Source organism: Nerophis ophidion, linkage group LG08 (assembly GCF_033978795.1).
Source record: "Nerophis ophidion isolate RoL-2023_Sa linkage group LG08, RoL_Noph_v1.0, whole genome shotgun sequence".
NCBI classification, from domain to species: domain Eukaryota; kingdom Metazoa; phylum Chordata; class Actinopteri; order Syngnathiformes; family Syngnathidae; genus Nerophis; species Nerophis ophidion.
In genome coordinates this window covers 23539222-23562591 of record NC_084618.1, presented here as the reverse complement: position 1 = coordinate 23562591, position 23370 = coordinate 23539222, and the positions used below count along the sequence as shown (strand labels likewise).

Here is a 23370-nt window from a genome sequence, read left to right as displayed (position 1 = left end):
ATATCTGGTAATTTCATGTTTCAACATGTTCTATCTACACTTCTGTTAAAATGTATTAATAACGTATTTGTTGTGATCCGGTTGTGATCTTTAGTCTGGCTTTTGAGTCCTTTTTGGTGTTTTCTAATTATTTTTGGACTTTTCCTGTTCTGAGTTTTGCACTTCCTGTTTTATCCCATTTCCATGGTTTCTTATTTGTTCCACCTGCTATGCCAGGGGTCGGGAACCTTTATGGCTGAGAGAGCCAAAAAGCCAAATATGTTAAAATATATTTCCGTAAGAGCCATACCATATTTTTTTTAGCACTGAACACAACTAAACGCGTGCATTTTTAAGTAAGACAAACATTTCTAGCGTATAATAGGTCTCTTGTTCTTCGTAATAACATTGTTATTCTGAAGCTAACTGTGGAGGGGGCGTGGCCTTGCGGGCCTGCAGCGACAGGTGCGTAGACGGCCCACCTAGGCCTTGTTATCTAATCACCTGTCGCTCTGTTATAAGCAGCAGCCAGACGGACGGACTGGGTTGGGGCTGGAAATACTATTGCTGGAAAGCAACTGAGAGACTTATTGAAAAATAAAACAATATTGTAACCCTGAAACAGGCTCTCGTGTCGGTGCTTAAGGGGTCTGCAGAACCCCCAGGAGGGCAAGCCCCACACTAACCAATAATAAAATAACTTCTTACCATTAACGCAACTTCTTGAACAGGTGCGGTAGAAAACGGATGGATGGATTAAAAATGCATGAGAATGTTTTATATTTTGAACATTATTTTTAACAATGTGATTATAAGTGGAATTATTCATTACTTATCGTGTTAAGCAATGTCAGTTCAGATTTATCAGAGAGCCAGATGCAGTCATCAAAAGAGCCACATCTGGCTCTAGAGCCATAGGTTCCCTACCCCTGTGCTATGCTTTTTTGACGCACACCTGTTGGCAATTGTTTACTTTAGTTTCTAAGCCTGCATTCCACCTCAGTTCGTTCTTGGCTCATAGTTTGCGGTAAGCAACAGTCACTTTTGTTATTCTGCTTTGCATTTACCCTAAGTCACATCTTAGCGTCGCGTGCGCTCTGCACGTCATTTCTCTTGGACATTGAACTTTATGATTGCTAACAATTAGCATTAGCTTCCCGTGCATAGGCACGCTGTTTCTTAGTTTTTGTACTAGTGTTATTTTACCTGTTTGTATATTAAACAAGCTCCTACCTGCTATCCTGCTTGTCTTGGTCCGTTGCATTTTGGGGTGACATCTTCGCGCATCACAATGCGTTCTAAATGTGACAGTATTCTTCTGTTGTTTGATACTTTACATTAGTTTTGGATGATACCACAACATTTGGGTATCAATTCGATACCAGCTAGTTACAGGATAATACATTGGTCATATTCAATGTCCTTATGTGTCCAGGAACATATTTCCTGAGTTTATAAACAAAATAAAGAAGATTTTGTGATGCAAAAAAATATCGATGTAATCATAGTAGTATCGACTAGATACGCTATTCTACTTGGTATCATTACAGTGGATGTTAGGTGTAGATTCACCAATGGCGTTTATTTGTATTGTAGCGTCCCATAAGAGTTGGTTCTGCAGGGAAATCTGGGTTTGTTCCGTAGTGTTTATGTTGTGTTGTGGTGCAAATATTTTACCAAAATAATAAGTGCTTGAGACTTTTATTAGTAGACCTTTATAAGTAGATACAGTACATATTCCATACAATTGCTCAGTAAAGTGTAGGGGTGTAACGGTAAACAAAAAGTTCGGTTCGGTACGTACCTCGGTTCGGTTCAATTTCGGTACGGTAAGAAAACAACAAAATATACATTTTTTGGTTATTTATTTACCAAATTTGCAAAATCTTCCACCAAAAATATTTTTCTTAGTGGAATATTTGATGTGAAGTAATCGGAACCTTGGATAGCTTAATAATTCACAATAACATTGATTTTGATTCAATATTTTGTTTTGAGCAATGACAGTTTGACGTTGCAACTTTTTCTAAATTACATTTAGCCTTGAAGCTTTTTTATTTCACTTTTGTTATGTTTTTGTTTATTTTAATAGTATTTTTAGAATGTGTCGTGGGCCTTTAAAACATTAGCTGTGGGCCGCAAATGGCTTCCGGGGCACACTTTTGACACCCCTGCTATAGATAATAAAAAATTAAATCTAATAAATCTATGGGTGAAAAGCGGAGCCTGGCGACGCATGCGCGTTTATTATAACTCTCTCGCTCTCTCTGTCTCTGCCCCTCCCTCACGAATGCTGCTGCGTGCACAATTTGTTTTGGTTTTAACCCCTTCTCAACCCTGAATGTACATTAAAAATACACGCAACCTTAACTTAAAATGCCGGACATTTGAGGCATTTAAGAAACTCCACCCGGACAGCCCCGCAAAAGAGGACATGTCCGGTGAAAAGAGGAGGTATGGTCAGTCTATCGTAGCCCGGTCGCTGCTAGCATACCGTGTGTTGTACCTCGGTGTGCATTGTTTACACAACGTGGGGTACGCTACTTAATATGTCCGTGTGGGAACTCGTTCGATACACCACCGAACCGAACCGAAACCCTCGTACCGAAACGGTTCAGTACAAATACACGTACCCTTACACCCCTACTAAATGGTAACACCCGAATAAGTTTTTCAACTTGTTTAAGTCGGGGTCCACGTAAGTCAATTCATGGTAAAAATATATACTATCAACAAATTACAGTCATCACACAAGTTAATCATCGGAGTATAAACATTGAATTATTTACATTATTTACAATCCGGGGGATGGGATGTGAAGGGGGTTAGGTTTTGTTAATATCAGCACTTCAGTCATCAACATCCTATAATCGAAAAAATGGACATTGAAACAGTGTAGGTCTGACTTCGTAGGATATAAAGAGCGAGCAGGTTTGTCATTATATGGCACAGGTTTAGGACAGTGTTGGCGTTGTTCATACGGCCACCCTTAGTGTGACATGTATGGCTGTTGATTAAGTATGCCCTTCATTCACGTGTGATCAGAGTTAAGATGGTCGCCTTAATGGTTAATGTTTGGACATAATTAAATCTTATGTTGACTATGTCAACTATGGATAAGTTTTACTCATCCATTGTTATGGCTCCAATGTGTAGCGGTCTGAAGTGAAGGAAGTAGAGCTAAAACGCGCCATAGTTGATACTTCAAATAATGGTACTTGGTTCGTCTCCATGGAGACAAGGATTAGTGATATAGAACTCTGCTGACTGCGGACAGACATGGTTAGCTAACTAGCTATGTCTTAAAGCACCTCTTCCTGAGGGCGTTCTGCATGACCGGTACTTTTAGAGGCGGTATAGTACCGAATAGGATTCATTAAGAAGCATTTAAGTCTCACCTTAAAACTCATTTGTATACTCTAGCCTTTAAATAGACCTCCTTTTTCGACCAGTTGATCTGCCGCTTCTTTTCTTTTTCTCCTCTGTCCCCCCCTCCCTAGTGGAGGGGGTCCGGTCCGATGACCATGGATGAAGTACTGGCTGTCCAGAGTCCAGACCCAGGATGGACCGCTCGTCGGGACCCAGGATGGACCGCTCGCCTCTGTATTGGTTGGAGACATCTCTACGCTGCTGATCCGCCTCCGCTTGGGATGGTTTCCTGTGGACGGGACTCTCGCTGCAGTCTTGGATCCGCTTTCAACTGAACTCCCGCGGCTGTGTTGGAACCACTATGGATTGAAGTTTCACAGTATCATGTTAGACCCGCTCGACATCCATTGCTTTCGGTCTCCTAGAGGGGGGGGTTGCCCACATTTTAGGTCCTCCAAGGTTTCTCTTAGCCATCATTGTCACTGGCGTCCCACTGGGTGTGAGTTTTCGTTGCCCTTATGTGGGTTCTTCCGAGGATGTCGTAGTCGTAGTGGTTTGTACAGTCCTTTGAGACATTTGTGATTTAGGGCTATATACATAAACATTGATTGATTGATTGATTAGTATTGTGGTGCTATACTAATACCGGAATACCGCACAACCCTAGTCTTGACTCAACCTTGTAAAGTTCAGACTTTGACTAACGTGGAGTCTGATCGTCAAAAGGCTGAGTGGACAAGACTTCCAGTTCGTCAGGATGGGAAGGCAGCGAGGTTGGTTTTTGTAGTACATAACACGCGAGCTCACAATCTTATATTTCAGACTGGCCGAGGCGTTGCTGCTAAAAATATCTGCATGGCAGGCAAACAAGAACTCTTGCACATAAGGTCACTAAACAGCTGCTGAGATTTTACATAAGGTTGGTGCGAGTCGATTTGCCCAATGTTTGCTTTGTGACTTTTGAGCGGATTACTTTGGCAAATACTGCTAACAGATCTTATTTAGGGATAGAGGTATTTTCCCAGGGTCTACAGTGGAAGGCTATGGCTATGCAAGGCTATAGAGCAGGGGTCTCAAACTCAATTTACCTGGGGGTCACTGGGTGCAGAAACTGGGTGAGGCTGGGCCGCAAGAAAAGATTTCTTAAAAAAAATCCAACATGCATTTATTAATGAATTCACCTTCTTTGAATGGCTTTCGGCTTCACGGTGGCAGAGGGGTTAGTGCGTCTGCCGCACAATACGAAGGTCCTGCAGTCCTGGGTTCAAATCCAGGCTCGGGATCTTTCTGTGTGGAGTTTGCATGTCCTCCCCGTGAATGCGTGGGTTCCCTCCGGGTACTCCGGCTTCCTCCCACCTCCAAAGACATGCACCTGGGGATAGGTTGATTGGCAACACTAAATTGGCCCTAGTGTGTGTGTGAATGTTGTCTGTCTATCTGTGATGGCCCTGCGATGAGGTGGCGACTTGTCCAGGGTGTACGCCGCCTTCCGCCCGATTGTAGCTGAGATAGGCGCCAGCGCCCCCCGCGACCCCAAAAGGGAAAAAGCGGTAGTAAATGGATGGATGGATGGATGAATGGCTTTCCCGCCCTAGCAACATACTTATCAACTCTTGCGATCTTTCCGGGAAACACCCGAATATTAGTGCCCCTCCCGACAATCTCCCGGGGAAAAATTCTCCTGGTTTTCACCCGGACAACAATAATTAGGGCGTGCCGAGATGGCACTGCCTTTAGCGTCCTCTACAAACTGCCGTCTCGTCCGCTTTTACACCATACAAACAGTGTGCCGGCCCAGTCACATATTGAATGAGGCTTTTGCAGACCCACGGAAGTACTGCAAATCATACTTGATCAACAGCCATAAAGGTCACACTGAGGGTGGCCGTATAAACAACTTTATCACTGTTACAAATATGCGCCACACTGGGAACCCACTCCTAACAAGATTGACAAACACATTTTGGGAGAACATCCGCACCGTAACACAACATAAACACAACAGAACAAATACCCAGAATCCAATGCAGCCTTAACTCTTTCGGGCTACAATAGGGAGCGGGGTTGGGGGGGTGGTGTATGGTGTAGCCTGGCTGGGTTGGCACGCTGTTTGTACAGGTTGTAAAGGACGCTAAAGGCAGTGCCCCCACGGTGCCCCCTTAATATTGTAGTATGGGTGAAATCCGGGAGTAGTATTACCCCTGGAGGGGCACTGAAAATTGGGAGTCTCCCGGAAAAATCGTGCGTATACAAGTATGACGCTGTAAAGCGCCATTCATATGAAACTCGCGGGCCGCACCAACATTAAATTTTCACATCAAGGTGCGGACCGCAAAATAACGTCTCGCGGGCCGCGTGTTTGAGACCCTTGCTACAGAGGCTATGGAAGGCTATAGAGTAGTGTCCCAAAATGAATTTCGATATTTTTTGGGGTTATTTTATTTAAAGAACAGATCTTACGATACATTAAACATATGTTTCTTAATCAATTTTGGCATTAATTTACAGTGACCATACTAGACAATCTCTCTTAAGCAAGCAAACGGGTTACAAATTCTCCTAATTTTGCCACTGACATACAGTATGTAGTAACATATTGATTGATTGATTGAAACTTTTATGAGTAGATTGTAAAGTACAGTACATATTCCGTACAGTTGACCACTAAATGGTAACACCCGAATTAAGTTTTTCAACTTGTTTAAGTCGGGGTCCACATAAATCGATTCATGGTAATTCATTGTGTCGTTTCCAATTGTCAAAGTTATGAGAGACAAACTGTAAAATATGGATTATTAATCTACCTGTTCATTTACTGTTAATATCTTCACATCTGTTAAAACGTAGTAAGCATTTATTCTTCGGTTGTTTGAATACTTTACGTACGTTTTTGGTAATCTTACAAATTTCGGTAGGGATACAATACCAAGTAGTTACAAAATCATACATTGGTCATAATTGAAGTTCTACCGTGTCCAGGTCCGTATTTCCCTAGTGTATAAACAATAACAAAAATGGCAAAAGATTTATGATAACTGTTAAAATGATTTAATTATCAGTGTACTATTCGGTCTTGTACTTGGTACTCGTACTTAGTCACTATTTGTAAAGATCAATCAATCAATCAATGTTAATTCATATAGTCCTAAATCACAAGTGTCTCAAAGGGCTGCACAAGCCACAACGACATCCTCGGTTCAGATCCCTCATCAGCGCAAGGAAAAACTCAACCCCATGGGACAATGAGAAACCTTGGAGAGGACCGCAGATGTGGGGACCCCCAACCCTCGAGGGCTTACCGGCGCAATGGACGTCGAGTGAATCTAGCATAATATTGTGAGAGTCCAGATAGTGAGAATCCAGTCCATAGTGGATCTAACATAATAGTGAGAGTCCAGTCCATAATGCATCTAACATAATAGTGAGAGTCCAGTCCATAGTTGATCTAACAATAGTGAGAGTCCAATCAATAGTGGGGCCAGCAGGAGACCATCCTGAACGGAGAATGGTCAGCAGTGCAGAGATGTCCCCAACCGATACGCAGGCGAGCGGTCCCGACTCTGGACAGATCCACCCATTTGTCTACATTCAGGAGCGCAAGCTTGCTGTCAGGGGTTGGCGATTGTATCCTCCTATTGTGAGTAGGGTAGCATGTTTAGCAAATCTTCATCCAGCGGGGATGATGCTTCTAAAAAAAACTGTAGTTTGTCACAACGGAGGCAAGGATTAGTGGTTTAGAAGTAATTTAAATACTACGGAGCGATATTAGCCAGCTATGTTTTAAAGCACCGCTAGCAGAGCGGTACTTCAGTGTTTATAGCTTCAACTCTATTGTTAATTTTGAAGCTTCTGTGCTCTGTGTAGTATGGTAGTACAGTACCTTTTTTAATTCGTTAGTACCTTTGTACTTTATTAGTACCGGTATACCCTCAACCCTACTACAGAGCTTTATAGTCGATGTGTGGAAGCGATTATAATTGCGTCTTGAAGAAACTGAGAGGAAACTGGATGTACTGCTTGGTTGTAGCCGACAGAGGCACTGTTTATTTAGTCTCAAAGACTTTGTCGTACAGTAGACCCTTGACAAACTTTATTGATTCAAAGGACATGTTGTCATGCAGGTTTGTTTGGCATCAGTGGACGGAGGGGTTACTTTGGCCTACAAAGATATTATTCCACCCCATGTATTCGGAAAGAGGCTTCGGCATCTCCCCCTAATTATTTGTCGTACGCCCTGAGAGGAAACTGGATGCACTGCTTGGTTGTAACCAGCAGATGCACTGTTCATTTAGTCTCAAGGAGGTTGTCGTTCAGTGGACCCTAGACAAACTTAATTGATTCAAAGGACATGTTGTCATGCGGGTGTGTTTGGCATCGGTGGACGGAGGTGTTACTCTGGGCTACAAAGATAATATTCCACCCCACGTATTCGGAGAGAGGCTTTGGCATCTCCCCCTAAATATTTGTCGTACGCCCTGAGAGGAAACTGGATGCACTGCTTTGTTGTAGCCAGCAGAGGTGTTGTTTATTTTGTCTCTAGGAGTTTATCGTTCAGTAGACCCTAGACAAACTTCATTGATTCAAAGGACATGTTGTCATGCAGGCGTGTTTGGCATCGGTGGACAGAGGGGTTACTTTGGCCTACAAAGATATTATTCCACCCCACGTATTCGGAAAGCGGCTTCGGCATCTCCTCCTAATTATTTGTCGTACGCCCTGAGAGGAAACTGGATGCACTTCTTGGTTGTAGCCAGCAGATGCACTGTTCATTTAGTCTCAAGGAGTTTGTCGTTCAGTAGACCCTAGACAAACTTCATTGATTCAAAGGACATGTCATACAGGTGTATTTGGCATCGGTGGACGGAGGGGTTACTCTGGGCTACAAATATATTATTCCACCCCACGTATTCGGAGAGAGGCTTTGGCATCTCCCCCTAAATATTTGTCGTACTCTCTGAGAGGAAACTGGATGCACTGATTTGTTGTAGCCAGCAGATGCACTGTTTAGTTAGTCTCAAGGAGTTTGTCGTTCAGTAGACCCTAGACAAACTTCATTGATTCAAAGGACATGTTGTCGTGCAGGTGTGTTTGGCATCAGTGGACGGAGGAGTTACTCTGGGCTACAAAGATATTATTCCAACCCACATATATTCGGAAAGGGGCTTTGGCATCTCCCCCTAAATATTTGTTGTACGCCCTGAGAGGAAACTGGATGCACTTCTTGGTTGTAGCCAGCAGATGCACTGTTCATTTAGTCTCAAGGAGGTTGTCGTTCAGTGGACCCTAGACAAACTTAATTGATTCAAAGGACATGTTGTCATGCGGGTGTGTTTGGCATCGGTGGACGGAGGTGTTACTCTGGGCTACAAAGATAATATTCCACCCCACGTATTCGGAGAGAGGCTTTGGCATCTCCCCCTAAATATTTGTCGTACGCCCTGAGAGGAAACTGGATGCACTGCTTTGTTGTAGCCAGCAGAGGTGTTGTTTATTTAGTCTCAAGGAGTTTATCGTTCAGTAGACCCTAGACAAACTTCATTGATTCAAAGGACATGTCATGCAGGTGTGTTTGGTATCGGTGGCAGAGTGGTTACTCTGGGCTACAAAGATATTATTCCACCCCACGTATTCGGACAAAGCCGGATGTGTGTCCGAGAGAGGCTTTGTCATCCCCCCTAAATATTTGTCGTACGCCCACAGCGAAGCAGCGCACAGACCAGCTCGCAGACCTTGGAGCACAGAGCTAACACTGTCTGTGCTATCTGCCAGCCAACAGTGAGAAGTAGCAAGCGAGGTTTGAATTATCTTTTTCTCTTCAGCTTTGCTGGACAGGAGGGCCATTGGTCTATGGTAGTATTGGTTCATCGCAACTGTGACAAAAAGCACTGTTGGTGTTGGCTATTAGGGGTGCCAAAATCACGATTCTTATTATGATTCTGAATCGATTGAAAATGTTCAAAATACATTTAAAAAACATTTTTTTAGGCCTTCTCTTATACGACATAAGTTAGCAGCCAAGAGGAGCTGTAACCGCTGTTAAGGTTTCATTATAATTTACAGTTGCAAGAAAAAGTATGATTACTTGGATTTCTGCATAATTTGGACATTAAATGTGTTCCGATCTTCATCTAAGTCACAACAATAGACAAACAGTCTGCTTAAACTAATTACTGCTTAAACTAATTACTACACACAAAAATAATATGTTTTAATCTTTTTATTGAACACAATGTAAACATTCACAGTGCAGGGTGGAAAACGTATCCGAACCCTTGGATTTAATAACTGGTTGAGTCTTTTTTGGCAACAATAACCTCAACTAAACGTTCACTGTAATTGCAGATCAGACTTGCTCAACGGTCTGGAGGACTTTTGGACCATTCCTCTTCACAAAAGTGTTTCAGTTCAGCAATATTCTAGGGTTGTCTGGTGTGAATTGCTCTCCTGAGGTCGTGCCACAGCAACTCAATTGGGTTGAGGTCAGGATTCCGACTGGGCCACTTCAGAATGCCTTTTTTCTATTATTTAAAGGCCTACTGAAACCCACTACTACCGACGACGCAGTCTGATAGTTTATATATCAATGATGAAATCTTAACATTGCAACACATGCCAGTACGGCCGGTTTAGTTTACTAAATTGCAATTTAAAATTTCCCGCAAAGTATCCTGTTGAAAACGTCTCGGAATGATGACGCGTGCGCGTGATGTCACGGGTTGTAGAGGACATGTTCTTCCAGCCCGATCCAAGCTATAAGTAGTCTGCTTTAATTGCATAATTACACAGTATTCTGGCATCTGTGTTGCTGAATCTTTTGCAATTTGTTCAATTAATAATGGAGAAGTCAAAGAAGAAAGATGTAGGTGGGAAGCGGTGTATTGCAGCTGCCTTTTGCAACACAAACACAACCGGTGTTTCCTTGTTTACATTCCCGAAGGTGAAGCTTTACTATGGAACAGAGCGGTAAAGCGAACATGGTTCCCGACCACATGTCAACCGGCAGGTTTCGGTGAGAAAATTGTGGTAATAAGTCGGCTCTTACCGTAGACATGAGCGGAGCTTGCGTCCTCCCGCAGCTGCGGACTATTACCTCCTTCCACCGGAGACACTGGCGGTCACCACACTCGTGGCCAAATCTCTCCGACTTTCAGGTACCATATAATCTCACTAAAACACTAGTAATACAATAAGCAGATAAGGGATTTTTCAGAATTATCCCAGTAAATGTGTCTAATAACATTTGAATCGCTCCCACTGCCCTCGCCTTTTTATTATTTTTTTTCTAGTCCTTCACTCTCACTATCCTCATCCACGAATCTTTCATTCTCGCTCAAATTAATGGGGAAATCGTCGCTTTCTCGGTCCGAATCGCTCTCGCTGCTGGTGGCCATGGTTGTAAACAATGTTCAGATGTGAGGAGCTCCACAACCCGTGACGTCACGCGCACATCGTCTGCTACTTCCGGTACAGGCAAGGCTTTTTTATTAGCGACCAAAAGTTGCGAACTTTATCTCCGATGTTCTCTACTAAATCCTTTCAGCCAAAAAATGGCAATATCGCGAAATGATCAAGTATGACACATAGAATGGACCTGCTATCCCCGTTTAAATAAGAAAATCTCATTTCAGTAGGCTTGTAAGCCATTCTGATTTACTTGTATGGGTTATTGTCTTGTTGTATCACCCATTCTCTGTAGCTTCAGTTGGCAGACAGATTTTCCTGTAATATGTTTTGATACGATTAGGAATTAATTTTCCCGTCGATGACAGCAATCCGTCCAGGCCTTGTGACAGCAAAGCAACCCCAAATCATGATGCCTCCTCCACCATATTTCACTGTTGGGAGGAGGTTTTCATGTTGGCACTCTGTGCCTTTTTTCCTCCGCACAACTAAATTTTGGTTCTATTTGTCCGCAGAATACTTTACAAGTAGTGCCGTGGAACATCTAGTTGATCTTTTGCAAACCTCAAAACGTGCAGCAATGTTTTTTTTTTTTGGACAGCAGTGGCTTCCTCCATGGTGTTCTCCCATAAACTCCCACTATTGTCTAAGGCAGGGGTAGGGAACCTATGGCTCTAGAGCCAGATGTGGCTCTTTTGATGACGGCATCTGGCTCTCGGATAAATCTGAGCTGACATTGCTTAACAGGATAAGTAATGAATAATTCCACTTGTAATCATAGTGTTAAAAATAACATTCAAAATATAAAACATTCTCATGCATTTTTATGTTCAAGAAGTTGCTTTAATGGTAAGAAGTAATTTATTTATTATTGGTTAGTGTTAGGCTTGCTCTCCTGGGGTTTCTTCAGACCACCAAGCACCGACATGAGAGCCTGTTTTAGGGTAAAATATTGTTATTTTTTCAATAAGTCTCTCAGTTGCTTTCCAGCAATTGTCTTTTTCTCTTTCGTCCTCACTCGCGCTCTGGCTCCTGCCCCAACCCTGTCTCTCCTCCTGGCTGCTGCTTATAACAGAGCGACAGGTGATTAGATAAAAAGGCCCAGGTGGGCCTTTTACGCACCTGTCGCTGATTTCGAGGTTGGTCCTGGCAACATCCCGCTTTGCCGCAGGCCCGCAGCCCACGCCCCCTCCACAGTTAGCTTCAGAATAACAATGTTATTACAAAGAATAAGAGACCTATTATACTCTGGAAATATTGGTCTTACTTAAAAATGCGCGCGATTAGTTGTGTTCAGTGTTAAAAAAAATATTATATGGCTCTTAGGGAAATACATTTTAAAATATTTGGCTTCTTGGCTCTCTCAGCCAAAAAGGTTCCCGACCCCTGGTCCAAGGTTTCCCTTATTGTTGGTTGGTCAACAAAAATGTTAGCATGCTCCAGACATTTTTGCAAGGCTTTAGTTGACTCTCTAGGATTATTTTTCATTTCATTGAGCATTCTGCACCGTTCTCTTGCAGTCATCTTTACGGGATGGCCACACCTAGGATTGTGCAATTTGTCATAGAGTCGGACTTCCATTTGGGGCTAAAATATATTACTTTTAATTTGTGTTCAAGTAAAAAAAAAAACTTATTTTCAAGGTGTGGCGGTAATATAAAGGGGAACTGAGGGTTCACAAAGTAATAGAATCCAAATTGGAAGAACTTTTTGGAAACTCCTTTGAGTAAGTTGGATGGATAGTATAAAGGTAAAGCAGCAGATCAGCAGGACTTCTTCTGTCTCTTGTCTTAAAGACAATAGGCCTGAGGTCTTATTGTCCTCATTCCTATAGAACATCTGCACACTCTCTCAAGCAAAGATGCCCCCCTACACTAGCGGGACATCTGCTTTGCGTTGACTCAACAGGTTTCCTGTCAGAGGCCCACGAAGGCAGACACCACTGGCAGGCGTGCCGTCGCTCAGCGGAAACATGCTAATATAAATCTCCATGATACAAATGAGCAAGTGTTGGTTGAAGCGGGACGGCTCGTTCTAGGTCCGTTTCCAAATCTTTTCAGGGTTATTAGCGGGGGTTTCAGCCTTTTGGATCCCGCCTACTCAATCCCCCCCAAAAAAGCAGCTGCTCTCTTGTGTCTTTTTAATGACGTATCGATTGTTTTTCTTCCGTGTCCGACCGAGCAGGAAACTGACCCTGAAAGAAGTCGTCCCCGGGAGCGTTTACACACTCTTTTGAACCAGTGCTCTGCAAACCTTGCACAAACCCCGTTTCCATATGAGTTGGGAAATTGTGTTAGATGTAAATATAAACGGAATACAATGATTTGCAAATCATTTTCAACCCATATTTAGTTGAATATGCTACGAAGACAACATATTTGATGTTCAAACTGATAAACATTTTTTTATTTTGCAAATATTCATTAACTTTAGAATTTGATGCCAGCAACACGTGACTAAGAAGTTGGGAAAGGTGGCAATAGATACTGATAAAGTTGAGGAATGCTCATCAGACAGTTATTTGGAACATCCCACAGGTGTGCAGGCTAATTGGGAACTGGTGGGTGACATGATTGGGTATAAAAACAGCTTCCCAAAAAATGCTAAGTCTTTCACAAGAAGAGATGGGGCGAGGTACACCCCATTGTTCACAACTGCGTGAACAAATAGTCAAACAGTTTAAGAACAATGTTTCTCAAAGTGCAATTGCAAGAAATGTATGGATTTCAACATCTACGGTCCATAATATCATCAAAAGGTTCAGAGAATCTGGAGAAATTACTCCACGTAAGCGGTGTGGCCGGAAACCAACATTTAATGTCCTTCGATCCCTCGGACGGCACTGTATCAAAAACCGACATCAATCTCTAAAGGATATCACCACATGGGCTCAGGAACACTTCAGAAAACCACTGTCACTAAATACAGTTTGTCGCTACATTTGTAAGTGCAAGTTAAAGCTCTACTATGCAAAGCGAAAGCCATTTATCAACAACATCCAGAAACGCCGCCGGCTTCTCTGGGCCCGAGATCATCTAAGATGGACTGAAGCAAAATAGAAAAGTGTTCTGTGGTCTGACGATTCCACATTTCAAATTGTTTTTGGAAATATTCGACATAGTGTCATCCCGGACCAAAGGAGAAGCGAACCATCCAGACTGTTATCGACGCAAAGTTCAAATGCCATCATCTGTGATTGTATGGGGGTGCATTGGTGCCCGAGGCATGGGTAACTTACACATCTGTGAAGGCACCATTAATTCTGAAAGGTACATACAGGTTTTGGAACAATATATACTGCCATCTAAGCGCCGTATTTTTCATGGACGCCCCTGCTTATTTCAGCAAGACAATGCCAAGCCACATTCAGCACGTGTTACAACAGCGTGGCTTTGTAAAAAAAAGAGTGCGGGTACTTTCCTGGCCCGCCTGCAGTCCAGACCTGTCTCCCATCAAAAATGTGTGGCGCATTATGAAGCGTAAAATACGACAGCGGAGACCCCGGACTGTTAAACGACTGAAGCTCTACATAAAATGTGTGGCGCATTATGAAGCGTAAAATACGACAGCGGAGACTCCGGACTGTTAAACAACTGAAGCTCTTCATAAAACAAGAATGGGAAAGAATTCCAATTTCAAAGCTTCAACAATTAATTTCCTCAGTTCCCAAACGTTTATTGAGTGTTGTTAAAAGAAAAGGTGATGTAACACAGTGGTGAACATGCCCTTTCCCAACTACTTTGGCACGTGTTGCAGCCATGAAATTCTAAGTTAATTATTATTTGCAACATTTCAACATCAAATAGCTTGTGTTTATAATTGAATAAGGGTTGAAAAGGATTTGCAAATCATTGTAATCCGTTTATATTTACATCTAACACAATTTCCCAATTTATATGGAAACAAGGTTTGTAAGATTGTGTCGTGTTTGCGGCCGTCAAAAGGTCTTGAAGAATCAGCACTTTCTTTGCAGTTGCTTAACAATTGCATTTGTACAAGGGGAACATGGTTCTTGTTTTCTGTGGCCATGCACACGGAAATGTATTCGAACAACTTCGACCTCACTAAAGATAAATACAGATGGGGTAATAACGTCAGCCAGGAAGTAGTTTTAAACGTGTTTTTCATGGTTGATTGTATCGTATTTGATTGAGTCAAGAAGGATCATTTCACACAATTGGCCCCCTTTAGATCCCAGTTATCTCTACAGATCAAATCAATTGCCCCTCAATAGATTAGCAGATCTAATCTGGAGTGGAGGCTAAATAATGAGCATTAGCATTTAGATGGTTCCTAATCCCCATGAGCAGTTGGGGAAGGGTTTTGGGTCAGCGTGCCGGTCCTTGAACAACCACATATTTGCTTTCTCTATGTCCACCCTACTTTATATTTAGTAACTACTTGGGTCTCCCTTTTGTTCCCCACACAGTCATTTCCCATTTCCTGAATAATAACAAAAAACCATGCTTCTATTTGTTTTCCTTCATGTCCTACCACAATAGACCAAGCATCACGGGGAGTGGGACCTGGTCCTGAAATAACAAGTTCGCGCAGGACTGGTTCAGCTCCTGTTGGGACCCCGTATCGCCACTCCTCAGCACTCAGCCTGTTATTGGTTTGTGCTGTGTTTACACAACACATACTTTATGTGGTTAAAGCAAAAATACAGCAGTATCTTAACATTAAAGTACCTTAATTTACGCGTAATTTGAGGTACGAGCCGCCCAGAGATCGACACAATCCTGCCTTCCAATCCACCGGAACAGAGAAGGTTTGTGCGACTGAATCAGAGAAACCAACAATGAAAAATGTGTTCTACCGGTTAGCGCTGTCACTCCGCGTCACACAAACATTTATCCATGAAAATATGGAGAAGCTACCAATGCCTTGATTGAAATGTTTCAGTTTGTTCTGTCTCCCGGCTCAACAAATTGCACGGGTAAGCATAACTTTTTGGTACACAAACAGAGCCTGCTGTCAACTCTGACCTCTCCGGTCCGACACAAACATTTATCCATGAAAATATGGAGAAGCTACCAATGCCCTAATTGACGTGTTTCAGTTTGTTCTGTCTCTCGGCTAAACAAATTGCACGGTCAAGCATAACTTTTAGTACACAAACAGATTCTGCTGTCAACTCTGACCTCTCCGGTCCGACACAAACATTTATCCATGAAAATATGGAGAAGCTACCAATGCCTTGATTGACGTTTTTCACTTTGTTCTGTCTCTCGGCTGAACAAATTGCACGGTCAAGCATAAGTTTTTGGTACACAAACAGAGCTTGCTGTCAACTCTGACCTCTCCAGTCCGACACAAACATTTATCCATGAAAATATGGCGAAGCTACCGATGCCTTGATTGATGTTTTTCACTTTGCTCTGTCTCTCGGCTCAAAAAATTGACGGTCAAGCATAACTCTTTGGTACACAAACAGAGCTTACTGTCAACTCTGACTCCTCCGGTCCGACACAAACATTTATCCATGAAAATATGGCGAAGCTACCAATGCCTTGATTGAAATGTTTCAGTTTGTTCTATCAGTCTCTCGGCTCAAAAAATTACACAGTCAAGCATAACTTTTTGGTACACAAACATAGCCTACTGTCAACTCTGACCTGTCCGGTCCGACACAAACATTTATCCATGAAATATGGAGACGCTACCAATGCCTTGATTGACGTGTTTCAGTTTATTCTGTCTTTCGGCTGAACAAATTGCACGGTCAAGCATAACTTTTAGTACACAAACAGAGCCTGCTTTCAACTCTGACCTCTCCGGTCCGACACAAACATTTATCCATGAAAATATGGGGAAGCTACCAATGCCTTGATTGACGTGTTTCAGTTTGGTCTGTCTCTCGGCTCAGCAAATTGCACAGTCAAGCATAACTCTTTGGTACACAAACAGAGCCTGCTGTCAACTCTGACTCCTCCAGTCTGACACAAACATTTATCCATGAAAATATAGCGAAGCTACCAATGCCTTGATTGAAATGTTTCAGTTAGTTCTGTCTGTCTCTCGGCTCAACAAATTGCACAGTCAAGCATAACTTTTTGGTACACAAACAGAGCTTGCTGTCAACTCTGACCTGTCCGGTCCGACAAACATTTATCCATGAAAATATGGAGTTGCTACCAATGCCTTGATTGACGTGTTTCAGTTTATTCTGTCTTTCGGCTGAACAAATTGCACGGTCAACCATAACTTTTAGTACACAAACAGAGCCTGCTTTCAACTCTGACCTCTCCGGTCCGACACAAACATTTATCCATGAAAATATGGGGAAGCTACCAATGCCTTGATTGACGTGTTTCAGTTTGGTCTGTCTCTCGGCTCAGCAAATTGCACAGTCAAGCATAACTCTTTGGTACACAAACAGAGCCTGCTGTCAACTCTGACTCCTCCAGTCTGACACAAACATTTATCCATGAAAATATAGCGAAGCTACCAATGCCTTGATTGAAATGTTTCAGTTAGTTCTGTCTGTCTCTCGGCTCAACAAATTGCACAGTCAAGCATAACTTTTTGGTACACAAACAGAGCTTGCTGTCAACTCTGACCTGTCCGGTCCGACAAATATTTATCCATGAAAATATGGAGTCGCTACCAATGCCTTGATTGACGTGTTTCAGTTTATTCTGTCTTTCGGCTGAACAAATTGCACGGTCAACCATAACTTTTGGTACACAAACAGAGCCTGCTGTCAACTCTGATCTCTCCGGTCCGACACAAACATTTATCCATGAAAATATGGAGAAGCTACCAATGCCCTGATTGATGTTTTTCACTTTGCTCTGTCTCTCTGCTCAAAAAATTGCACGGTCAAGCATAACTCTTTGGTACACAAACAGAGCTTACTGTCAACTCTGACTCCTCCGGTCTGACACAAACATTTATCCATTAAAATATGGCGAAACTACCAATGCCTTGATTGAAATGTTTCAGTTTGTTCTGTCTGTCTCTCGGCTCAACAAATTGCACAGTCAAGCATAACTTTTAGTACACAAACAGAGCCTGCTGTCAACTCTGACTCTTCCGGTCCGACACATACATTTATCCATGAAAATATGGAGAAGCTACCAATGCCCTGATTGACGTTTTTCACTTTGTTCTGTCTCTCGGCTGAACAAATTGCACGGTCAAGCATATCTTTTTGCTACACAAACATAGCCTACTGTCAACTCTGACTCCTACGGTCTGAGACAAACATTTATCCATGAAAATATGGCGAAGCTACCAATGCCTTGATTGAAATGTTTCAGTTTGTTCTGTCTGTCACTCGGCTCAACAAATTTCACGGTCAAGCATAACTTTTAGTACACAAACAGAGCCTGCTGTCAACTCTGACCTCTCCGGTCCGACACAAACATTTATCCATGAAAATATGGAGAAGCTACCAATGCCCTGATTGACGTTTTCCACTTTGTTCTGTCTCTCGGCTGAACAAATTGCACGGTCAAGCATAAATTTTGGTACACAAACAGAGCCTGCTGTCAACTCGGGCTTCTCCGGTCCGACACTCAAAAGACGTCCGTGCGCAACATAAACAAGGATTTCCTAGTTCCTATTGTTACATAACAGAGAAATAACGTGTCAGAGACGCCTAAAAAAAGGCCGCTTTCAAAGGTAAAGGCTGAAAAATATTATTTCATAAAACTATTGTAGTTTTTCTTTACTACATGCTATTTATTGTATATTCTCAGGGCATTCAATCGATCGCAACCGGACTATTTGTGAACCATGTAGGCTTCCCCAGTTCATGGTCATAGACTTAGATTTGTCAAAGCTGGTCTTGGACTTAGGTTGGGCTATTTGGATGAGAGACAAAACATCTTCTAAGACAAGACAGTCCAGTTGCGATTGACAGGTATTTCCTCGTTTTTGGTTACGTGCTAGCATGCTAATTCTTTTCAGTAGCCATCCATCCATCCATTTTCTACCGCTTATTAATACCCTTTGGGGTCGCAGGGGGCGCTGGTGCCTATCTCAGCTACAATCGCATTTTAGCTAATTGTGTACGTTTCACTTTAAAAATCAATGGCTTTTGATTTTGGCGCCATATTAGAAGTATGCTAATTTCTTCTATTTTACAGCATGCTAACGTATTATGATTAGAATTTTTGATCATTTTATTTGTTTAAACCTCAAAATCATTGTTTTCATCTCATTTTAGAAGTGCGCAAACTTTTTTAAGTCATCATGCTTGCGTTTCCATGCTAATGAATTATGCTAGCATTTTAATAATAATAATATATTTCACTTATAAGGCGCCTTTCGAGCACTCAAGGACACCGTACAAAATCAAAACAATAAAATCAATTGGATAAAAACAACAACAACCAACATTGTAGCGGATTTTGTGCGTTTATCCTTAAAAATCATGTATTTGGATACTTAGCGCCATCTTGGAAGTATGTTAACTTCTATGTTAGCATGCATAACATTTTATGCCAGCATTTTTGCTAATTGTATTCATTCCAACCTAAAAATCATTCCTTTTGATACTTGGCGCCATCTTAGAAGTTTGTTAACTTTTCCTAGATCATCATGCTAGCATTAGCATGCTAATGTTTTATGCTAGCATTTGATCTGACTTTGAATGTTTAACCTTAAAAATCATGTATTTTGATACTTGGTACCATTTTAGAAGTATGTTATCTTCTTCTTTGTTAGCATGCGAACAACATTTAATGCTAGCATTTCAGATAATTTGGAAAGTTAATCCTAAAAATCATGGATTTAAATACTTGGTGCCATCTTGAAAGGATGTTTTGATTGATTGAAACTTTTATTAGTAGATTGCACAGTATCAATCAATCAATCAATGTTTACTTATATAGCCCTAAATCACTAGTGTCTCAAAGGGCTGCACAAACCACCACGACATCCTCGGTAGGCCCACATAAGGGCAAGGAAAACTACAGTACATATTCCGTACAATTCACCACTAAATGGTTACCCCCAAATAAGTTTTTCAACTTGTTTAAGTCGGGGTCCAAGTAAATCAATTCATTGTATGTTAATTTATTTTATGTTAGCATGTTAATATGTAATGCTAGAATCTCAGCTATTTTTCATGTTTAAACCTAAAAAACATCGATTTTGAGACTTAGAAGTATGTTAACATGCTAGCATTTTTGCAAATTTTATTCCTATGAATTTAAAATGAATGGGTTTTGAAACATGTCTCCCTCTTGCAAGTATGCTAATTGTTCCCAGCATAACACGCTAACTAACGTTAGCATGTTAATGTTTTATGTTCGTTATTTAGCTTCAATCCAGACCTGCTCAGTGGTCTAGCGGTTAGAGTATCCGCCCTGAGATTGGTATGTTGTGAGTTCAAACCCCGAAGACTATAAAAATGGGACCCATTAGCTCCCTGCTTGGCGCTCAGCATCAAGGGTTGGATTTGGGGGTTAAATCACCAAAAATGATTCCCGGGCGTGGCCACCGCTGCTGCCCACTGCTCCCCTCACCTCCCAGGGGATAAACAAGGGGATGGGTCAAATGCAGAGGACAGATTTCACCACACTTAGTGTGTGTGTGACAATTATTGGTACTTTAACTTGCGATAACTTAACCAAACGTTCACTGCAGAGATAGCAGGCCCTTAAAGGCCTACTAAAACCCACTACTACCGACCACGCAGTCTGATGGTTTATATATCAATGATGAAATATTAACATTGCAACACATGCCAATACGGCCTTTTTAGTTTACTAAATTACAATTTTAAATCTCCTGCGGAGTTTCTTGTTGAAAACGTCGCGGAATGATGACGCGAGTTTGTGACGTTATTGGTTGAGCGGATATTTTAGCCCAGCACCACCTACGGCTAAAAGTCGTCTCTTTTCATCGCATAATTACACAGTATTTTGGACATCTGTGTTGCTGAATCTTTTGCAATTTGTTCAATTAATAATGTAGACTATAAAGAAGAATGCTGTTGGTGGAAAGCGGTGGATTGCAGCTGCCTTTAGCAACCGAAACACAGTTTGTTGTGAAGCTTTAGCGAACATGTTTCTCTACCACATGTCAACCAGCAAGTTTTTGGATGAGAAAATGGAGACTTGTGCGGAGTTAGCGTCCTCCTGCAGTAGCTTTCATCTTGGCTCCTCCATTGGCTTCTCTCAGAGACACCGGTGGTCACCGCAGCCCTTTGACTTTGAGGAATTACTTTATAATCTCACTGAAACACTATTAACACAATAAGCAGATAAGGGATTTTCCAGAAGTATCCTAGTAAATGTGTCTAATAACATCTGAATCGCTCCCACTGCACTCGCCTTTTTTTTTTTTCCCTCGTGCTTCACTCTAACTTTCCTCATCCACAAATCTTTCATCTTCGCTCAAATAAATGGGGAAATCGTCGCTTTCTCGGTCCGAATCGCTCTTGCTGCTGGTGGCTATGATTATATGAGGATGTGAGGAGCCCTACAACAGGTGACGTCACAGGCACATCGTCTGCTACTTCCGGTACAGGCAAGGCTTTTTTATTAGCGACCAAAAGTTGCGAACTTTATCCTCTACTAAATCCTTTCAGCAAAAATATGGCAATATCGCGAAATGATCAAGTATGACACATAGAATGCACCTGCTGTCCCCGTTTAAATAATACAATCTCATTTCAGTAGGCCTTTAAATTATGCAGGATTTTTTTAATATGAAAAATTCAGTTTTTTTTCCTAAAATGTGCTCAAGCCCAAAAATGAACGAAACACCCCTTGAATCAGATTAGAGTAGAGGAATTTCTTCCAATGAATTATGAATCAGTGTTAGCCTGCACATGTTTAAATAATTAGTTTTCTCTTTCTGCTGCCTGTGATTCATATTTTAATTAAACTGTGCAACCTTCGCTTGGCTGGATGCTACTCCTCTTTTCAGAATATCCCACTGGAGATTATAATGTTATTATTTACCATATCTGTATTAATAAATCAAGCTTGGTACAATGAAGCGGTCGGGGCTGTGGAAGGGGGGGTTCAAGGCCACACTGCCCTCAGAGTAACTCCCCCTCAAATGTAATCCCCTCCCGTGTAATCCCGCCTCCTTCCAATCCCCTCTCCCGCCCTCCTGCTCCTCTCACTGCCTTCCCTGTCCTCCCCCTCCATCCTATCCAGTCCACCTTACGCCTGATGGAGCATTAATGCACCGGGCCGCTTCCCATTCTCACTGTGTCGGGTGAAGCGGGCCGGCGGTCTTTCTCTGGGATTCCTGCACCTTCCTTGGCGATCAGGGGGATTACTTGCAACAGGTTCTCCGTCGGAACTCTTACCAATCCACAACTCTCTCCGCTTGTGCGGGAAATGCTTGTGCGGACGCCCGCTTTCGGATGGCGTCCATGACTAACCTGGATTTGGACATTCTCCGAGGGATGAAACGGGATAAAATGCTGCCCCTGCATAAAAGGGTAATGTGAGTTATGTGTGTATTGCAGGAGTGCCTTTTATGGGGAAGGGAACAATGTGTCTGCAGCCAGGCGTGCCCATTGTGTGTGCTCTTTGCTCTGCTGATGATGATGATTCCAATGCACCGTCAGCTTTGTTATAAAGGAGTGAAAGGTAGCGTAGATGAGCGATTGCTCATTAAAAACTAACAATGTCTGCAGGAAACTCCCCTCTTACTCCAAACATTGTTTACCGCTAAGTGTTTCATCCGTGATGGCCGTTTGATCTTTTCCTCATTCAACACAGCCACCATGGGAATGTTTTTCAACCACTATTGTGCTGTGAGAGATCCTGTAATTTCACCTAATTGGGTTAAAAATATTTTTTGCAAACCATTAATTATAATCTGCAAATCTGCCTTTGTTGAGTTTCTGCGCTGTCTACAGCTCGGCAGAGTAACCGTGTAATACTCTCCCATATCAGTAGGTGGCAGCCGATAGCTAATTGCTTTGTAGATGTCCAGAACATAGTTTAATATGATCACAATATGCGGGAGGCAGCGTGTAGGTAAAAAGGTATCCAACACTTAAACCAAAAATAAATAAAAGGCTAGTGCCGCTAAGAAAAGGCATTTAAGCTCAGGGAAGGCTATGCTAAACGAAACTACAACTGAACTGGCTGCAAAGTAAACAAAAACAGAATGCTGGACGACAGCAAAGACTTACAGCGTGTGGAGTAGACGGCGTCTACAAAGTACAGCCGTACATGACATGACAATCAACAATGTCTCCGCAAATAAGGATAGCGTCCGCACAAGAGTTGGCTAAGCAAAACGAAACTAAAACTGAACTGGCCGCAAAGTACCGTATTTTCCGGAGTATAAGTCGCACCTGCAGAAAATGCATAATAAAGAAGGAAAAAAACATATGTAAGTCGCACTGGAGTATAAATTGCATTTTTTGGGGAAATGTAATTGATAAAACCCAACACCAAGAATAGACATTTGAAAGGCAATTTAAAATAAATAAAGACTAGTGAACAACAGGCTGAATAAGTGTTAGTTATATGACGCATAAATAACCAACTGAGAAGCTGCCTAGTACGTTTACGTAACATATTATGGTAAGAGTCATTCAAATAACTATAACATATAGAACATGCTATACGTTTACCAAACAATCTGTCACTCTTAATTGCTAAAGCCGATGAAATCTTATACGTCTACTCTCTT

General features: G+C 42.1%; 1 protein-coding gene across 28 annotated transcripts in view; it reads left to right on the top strand.

Moving 5' to 3' along the window:
* The window catches only part of LOC133557521 (formin-binding protein 1), a 204771-nt gene that overhangs the window by 28943 nt on the left and 152458 nt on the right, over window positions 1-23370 (top strand). Inside the window, exon 1 of one of the 28 annotated variants that reach the window (XM_061908024.1) lies at window positions 21866-22162. The exons of the other annotated variants lie outside the window; for them this stretch is intronic. Coding sequence (XP_061764008.1) covers window positions 22085-22162 — 78 coding nt within the window. The 5' untranslated portion in view covers window positions 21866-22084. Of the gene's footprint in view, window positions 1-21865; window positions 22163-23370 lie in introns of those variants that run through there. 28 annotated transcript variants of the gene reach the window in all.